This window comes from Mus pahari, chromosome 10 (assembly GCF_900095145.1).
Source record: "Mus pahari chromosome 10, PAHARI_EIJ_v1.1, whole genome shotgun sequence".
Lineage (NCBI taxonomy): Eukaryota > Metazoa > Chordata > Mammalia > Rodentia > Muridae > Mus > Mus pahari.
Genome location: NC_034599.1, coordinates 48674105 through 48681532, shown reverse-complemented (window position 1 = coordinate 48681532; position 7428 = coordinate 48674105). Strand labels below are relative to the sequence as shown.

The 7428-nt window shown below is 41.7% G+C and overlaps 1 protein-coding gene across 1 annotated transcript in view; it reads left to right on the top strand.

Annotated features, from left to right (window-relative positions):
- Positions 1-6695, top strand: part of Rab39a (RAB39A, member RAS oncogene family) — a 27923-nt gene extending 21228 nt beyond the window's left edge. Inside the window, exon 2 of the mRNA XM_021207748.1 lies at positions 4089-6695. Coding sequence (XP_021063407.1) covers positions 4089-4515 — 427 coding nt within the window. The 3' untranslated portion in view covers positions 4516-6695. The remainder of the gene's footprint in view (positions 1-4088) is intronic.
- The last annotated feature ends 733 nt before the right edge of the window (positions 6696-7428 follow it).

Sequence of the window (7428 nt, the reverse complement as noted above, 5' to 3'; positions counted from 1 at the left end):
TTTCCCCGGCAGTGCAGCGGTGCAAAGATGGCTCGCCTTCCGGTTGAGACCTGGGAGACCGCTTCTGGGTAGACCCCAAGCCTTAGTACTGCTCCAGTATTGAGTTTTCAACCACAAAAGTTTCGTTTTTAAAAATTGCTCTGGCGCAGCCTGAGGACCTGAGTTCACTCCCCAACCCCACATAGTGGAAAGAGAAAACCACCCTTGAAAGTTTTGATCTTCATGTGCACTATGGTATGCATATACCCAAATACACATGTAACATATACACATATATCCACACATTAAGCAAATAAATGTAATAAACTTAACCAATGTTAAGTTATAGAAAGTATTGTAGATTTGGTGCTGATGAAGTTTTGGCCTAAAAACATACCCTTAATTAGAGTTATCTTATGGCATGGCACATCTGCCTGAATGTACACATACAGATAAGTGACAGAACAATAACAAATCAATTATCCCACAGAATTAAAGAAGACAGCATCGACTTAATTGAAATAGTTTATTTGTATCCTGCCAAAGATGGTGGGAGATCTTTCTTCTCATCCGTGCCTGTACAGTACTATAGTCCTCATGCTCTTGGAGCCTGGCATGATGGTGCATGCCTACAATCATAGCATTCAGGAGGCTGACCTAGGGAAACAGCTGGGCTGCACAGAAGTTCCAGGCCAACCTGGACTTGGAAAACCATGTCTTAAAAATAGAAAGATGCCCCAGGAGGACTGGCCAACTCTGCTGCCATCTGGGCCCAGACCCAGCGCTTTGAGTAGGTCCACCCCAATATCTATTCCATCTATGAGCTGCTGGAACATGTGGAGGAGCTGGTCCTGCATAACTGGATATCATCATTGAATAGGGCAGTCCTAGGCCCACCAGCTGGCCCCAGCTTAGGGACTGCAGCCTGAGCTGGGAGACAGAGAGTTGGGGGTGGGTGCTGTAGGCAGGGAGGTATGTGGCAGCCTGGAACTTGCACAAAACCTGCCCTCCCCAACCCCCCAACCAGTATAGCCACAAGATCACCCCAATTCTGGGCAACAGTATGATATCTCAGTGATGGTTCAATGTTTATAGTGTGTCAGAAATCACCTGAACCAGACCAATGCAATGAATATTTGCATGTAAAGCTGTTAGAGATAAAAACAAAAAAACAAAGACCAAACAAAAACTTTGAGACACACTGCAGTTTCCAATGCCACTACATCGAATGCCATGGAGAGCTGGGAAAGATGGAGGAAGGGAGAGGTGTGTGCAGTGGAGGGGGCAGAACTAGAGACTTGAAGGCAATGACAAGTGTAAGAGAAAGCTAAATGTTACCACTGAAGGCCATGCAGATGTCTATAGCCTGAAGCCACATTGGTATCTATGGATCTTGCTGCCAGGGGCCATGTTGATGTGGGTGGCCTGTGCTGCCACCTGAGGAGGCCATGTTGATGTCACTGTGCTGAGCTGCTGCTGTGGGCTGTGATGATGTCTATGGTTGGTGCTACAGCAGAGCGCCATATTGATGTCCAGTGGTCCATACTGCCACCGGAGACCATGCTGAGGTCTATATAAGTGTTGACTCCAGAGACCGTATGGATGTCCATGGTCTGTGCTCCCCTGACTATAAGGGGCAGGGAAGCTATTTTTGTGGTGGGATACATGACTGCAGACTCAGTTAAGGCTGAGGGATGCAGAAGGCTTCGGTGACAAACCCCAGCCCATCCCTACAGCAAAGACCAGTAACAACCTAGACAGGAAACCATAGAAGAGAACTCTTAAAAATAGTAATAAAGACGCTGAAGTGTAGCACTCCACAATTTTGGGCTTCTGGTGGGTTGAGAGAGACCTGGTTTCCTTTAAAGGACTGGCTACTAGGAGTCGGACCATGCTCCAGTGAGTGTATAGGCAACATAAATTAAATTTGTGGGTTTTTTTCTTTTTGGGAGGGTGGTGGGCCAAAAAGGTGGGGAACGGACCTAGAAAGACTGGGAAGTGAGTGTGATTGGGGTGCATGATGTGAAACTCCCAAATTATCAATAGAAATATGAAAAAAGAGAGATGGATGAAGGGACAGGAGGGGAGGGAAGTCACTTGACAATGTGCTAGGAATTTTGAGGAAAAACCGGGAGGCAAGTGAATAAAGGGGGAGGTTAGACACTTTCCTTGCATCCAGAAAGCAAATTTGTTTTGTTTTGTTTTTCCTAGCAGTGTTAGGTGTTGAACCTGGGGCCTCATGACTGTTAGAGTAGTACTTATTAACTGAAAGCCCTGCCTTAGAAGCAAAGGCACACATACTGTTGGGTCACTGAGCTACTGTGGCTTCAGGGATGAGGATAATGCAGAAAGTACAAGGGTACAGTAGGGCATCCCACTGGACCTCACAGAAGTCTCTGTGCCTTGGACAAGTAAGGGAGTTTAGTGCAGAGCACTGACGGCTTGGATTCTGACCCTCGGGAGGTCCTTGGCATTTGGTACTTCCCATCGCCATTTTAATTAGTTAGTCCTATATGACAAACGTTCTGTGACATCTAGGATTTACCAGTCAGTATGATGTAAGACACGTGTATAAAATATGTTTGACCTTCAAGGAACTATGGACTGAGTCAGAAACATATTCAGTCAGCACATTATATGAATTGGTGTAAATATAATAGCAGTGTGCTAACAATTCAGTGGAATTATTTGAGAAAGGAGTCACTGGCAGAGAAGGCTTCTCATTTCTTGAACTATTGAAGGAGAGATGGGAGTGTGGAAGACCAAAGAGCCTAACTGGATTACAGGACTGGAGAGACTGTTCAGATCTGATTTACTGGGGTTGGGGATTTAGCTCAGTGGTAAAGCACTTATCTACCAAGCACAAGGTCCTGGGTTTGGTCCTCAGGTCAGAAAGGAAGAAATGAAGGAAGGGAGGGAAAGAGAGAATGAGAGAGAGAGAGAGAGAGAGAGAGAGAGAGAGAGAGAGAGAGAGAGAGATCTGATTTACTATATGAATAGCATCACATTGCACCCTCTCCACTGTTTTGTGTTTGTTTTGTGTTTTGTTTTATTTTGTTCTGTCTCAAGTATCTCAGGCTGCCCTCAAACTCATTATGTAGATAGACAAAGAAGACATGTGTGTGTGTGTGTGTGTGTGTGTGTGTGTGTGTGTGTGTGTGTGTGTGTGTATGCATATGTACCTTATTGTGTATATGTGCAGGGGCTCATGCACATGTGTGTGGTGAGTGTGGAGGCCTGAGGTCAATCTCAGGTGGTGGGTTTTTGGTTTTTGTTTGGTTGGGTTTTTTTGAGACAGGTTTTATTTGTGTAGCCCTGGCTGTCCTAGTGGTAGCTCTGTAGACCAGACTGGCCTCAAACTCAAGATACGCTTCTGCCTCCCAAGACTCAAGGCATGGGCCACAGCCTGGTGTCTGCCTTATGTTTTTGAGTCCCATCTCTCACTAGCTTAGAACTCACTCAGTGTACTAGCTGCCTGGACTGCAAGTCCCAGGGGTCTGCCTGTCATTCACTCCCAAGTGCTAGGATTACAATTTTGAGCCACCACACATACTTTTTTTTTTTTTTAATGTGAATTCTAGGGACCAAACTCAGGTCTTCGTGCTTCTTGGCAAGCACTTTACCAACTGAGTTAGCTTCTCAGCCCAGCCTTGAACTTCTCATCCTTCTCCCTTCACCTCCTGGGAAGGGATTACAGGAGTGTGCCACCATACATATTGTATTTGGTGCTAGGAATTGAACTCAGGACTTCCCGCATGTAGGCATTCTACCGAGTTACATCCCTAGTTTTCTATTTGTCTATATCTTTTAAACCCAATTTTGTAATAACTTTTCTACCAAATACTTAAAAATAAAACCTCATAAGATATTGTAAGATGATATACTACATAAGTTCTTATATATCTGAAAATGTTATTTTAATATTCTATCAGCATATGAAATGGGCATGTGCTAATCTCAGAATATTTCCTTCACTTATGATACTTCATATTGGATTTTTAAATCCTAGTTACATGACATGACGGTATCTGCGAATTTGGTTTTGGTGTTTCATTATTCAAAGGAGGAAGAAAGAGCGTTGTCCTCACACAGCCTTTTTTATTTTTCAGATCAATAACTCGCTCCTATTACCGCAACTCAGTTGGAGGATTTTTAGTGTTTGACATTACTAACCGACGGTCTTTTGAACATGTGAAAGACTGGCTAGAAGAAGCAAAAATGCACGTACAGCCTTTTCAGATTATATTCCTACTGGTGGGACATAAATGTGACCTGGCTTCGCAACGTCAGGTGTCAAGGGAAGAAGCTGAGAAACTGTCAACAGACCATGGGATGAAGTACATAGAAACCTCAGCAAAGGACGCTACAAACGTTGAAGAGTCCTTTACAATCTTGACAAGAGACATATATGAACTTATTAAAAAAGGAGAGATTTGTATTCAGGACGGATGGGAAGGGGTTAAAAGTGGTTTCGTTCCAAATACTGTGCATTCTTCTGAGGAAGCAGTCAAGCCCAGAAAAGAGTGCTTCTGTTGACTCCGACCTGCCGAAGAGCCACCACAGACAGACCGTGCCACTCTGGATAGATGTCAACATTTATAGCAGAATGATGCAGGGGGTGAACGCCCTCAGACATCCAGACCCGTTTCATAAACTGGTGGACTGTGTCTCACCACTTATACCAACAGGCCAGGTAGTCTGCCAAGTTAGGAGGGAAAGGAGACAACTTTTCTCTTGAAACCAGGGTCTACAAAATTACATCCATTCTCACTTTGCTAGCATATAGCTGACCTTAATGTCCAGATATGTCAGTATTAATCATCTTTCTTGACAGCTGAAAATAGTTTTTTTGTACATATGTAATCCAGCTGAAAAGAATGTATCAGGATTTATATTCTCCTGGGTTAACTAGTATTGAATACAAAGTGCACTTGAAGGGTCAATGAGGTGACTCACTGGGTAAAGAAGCTTGCCACCAAATCTGTAGACTTGAGCTTCATCCCTGGAGCCCCTGTGGTAGAAGGAAAGAACCCACTTCCCTTGAAGTTGTCCCCTGACCACATGCACTGTCATATACATGCACATACAAATACACATGAGCAAGTGCAGGCCCATACACTAAATAATGTTGAAGATGCGTAAGGTATAACCTGAAGGCTGGAGCTGGAGCTCAGTGATAGAATGTTTCTTTAGTTCTGAAAACCCAGATCCAATCCCCAGCATCAAAACTAGAGAAGGAAAAAAAGCGAAGTACTTAGCAGTCTCAGAAATACTGACAAGGACTAAAATATAAATTTTCTTTTCAAAGAAGCAGAGTTGCCATTCTTGGAACATAATAAGTTTTATATTCCCTTTTTGTTCCTGGATTTATTGCTCCTGGAATCTTCATATTTAATAAGGTATGTAAATGTTCAAAGGAGATGCTTTAAGCAAATATTGTAAGGAAAGAAAAAGGATCACTCAATATCAAATACTTTGATGTTATAGCACATTGTCCAAGTTTAACGATGCATATATACTGACATTTTCAAAGAAAAAAATACAGTTTACCTTGAACTACTTTCAAAATTATCAACATACATACATAGTATTTTTTTTCAAATTTCCAAATTACCCCATTTCTAGTAAAAGTGTGAACAAGATGTTCTGAACAAGAAAAATGGTGTTAGAAACTCGATTTAGCATTCATAATTTATTATACAAACTCATTTGTAGAAGGGAAGATAAAATACTCAGTTAAGTGAATAAAATAATGTTCAAGTTCAATTCTTTTTAAAAAATATTACTGTTTTTTTCTTCTTTACAGATAGTTCTCCTATATAGCTCAGATCCACTTGCCTCAGTCTCCCAAGTGCTGGGTATGTGGCACCATGCCCAGCTCCTTAATTTTGAGCATGGGGGTCGAGATCAGGTCTCACTCTGGGAGCCCTTGTGGACCTCAAACTCAGTATGTAGACTAGGCTAGATGTCAACTCAAGAGATCTGCCTGCCTCTGCCTCTGTGTGCTGGGATTCAAGGTTTTAACTTACTGCCTGAACATGCATGGAAAGGACATTTTATAACAGTGTTATATAGTTTATAATATGTATACCTGTTCTATGCTATGAACTGCAAAGTGTATCTAATTTCCCAATGAAGCTGACTTTTTGACATTGTAAGGCTCTTATGCTTAAACTATAGAAACCTTATGTGTACAAAAAGCAAAATGTCTTAGTGTAAAGAATAGTAAGCAAGGAATCAGAGAACATAGCTCTCAGCTTTACCTTTGCTCGTCTTTTTTTTTCTGGTTTATAAAATGACCCTACCAGACTCATTTATTGAATTCTATGGAGTTATTCTGAAAATCAAGTGGATGGTGTTAAAAAGATTTGAGTGCAGAAAGCATACTTAATACATGTGTTTTGCTGGTTCTGGACGTGCCATTACATTTACAATGAAGAAGGACTTTCTTGAGTTTTTTCTTGTTATTTCTGTGTGGAGATATCAGAAGACAGTGTGTGTTTTCATGGACCAGGGGAGCTGTGAGCTGGTGTTTGCCCTCCATCCTTCTACCTTGAACTGCTGCTGAATTACCATTTCTCTAAAGGATAAACAATAGAGAAGAAAACCCTTGGGAAACTAATTCAACCAAAAAAGCTGTATCTGGAAATATTTTGTGCAATGGTGAAGTGGGTATTTCATTGTATTTTAAAATATAAACACTTGTACATTTTCTAGATTTGTGTATTTTTAATAGTACCCATGAAGAAAAGAACATAAATTATGTCACTATGAAAGTTTTGAATATTTATATTGTCAATATTTTTATATCCCAGGGCTGTTTTGTGAGAATGAATGCAAACAGCCCCTCCCCACACAAGTCTGTTTTTACTTTTACAATATTCAATTCCATCACATCCAAAATGGAGTGACTTAAAATGCTGAATAACTAATGGTTTCAAGTACAGTTACCTGTGTCTACTTGTCAAGCTAAAATACTTCAGTTGAAAGAGTGACTTCACTTTCAGTGGACACCTTTTATATTAGTGCTGGATAAAGACTAAAATCTGGTCTGACGGCTAGATGTATTCCATACTCAGAATAGAAGCTGGAAGAACAGATGGGAAGGCGGGGTCCCCAAAAGTTGATACTTGCACAAGCAAGTTCTACAACCCTGTGTCTCTCAACTCTTTGGTTATCAGGGTGTGTGTGCATGTGCGTGTGTGGTTAATGAATGTAAAAGGATATAGAGGAGGTCTTTCCCTCCCCTTATGAGGAGGTATTATCAGTGTGTGAAAACCGGGCATGAGATAGAGGCACACAGATTTCTGTGAGTTAGGGGCCAGCCTGGCCCACAAAGTGAGTTCTAGGACATCCAGTGGCTATGCAGAGAGACCCTGTGAGTGAGCGAAAACTAAAGATTTAAGGCTGCCAGAATGTAGAACCTTATCCCCAAATCCATTTATATGC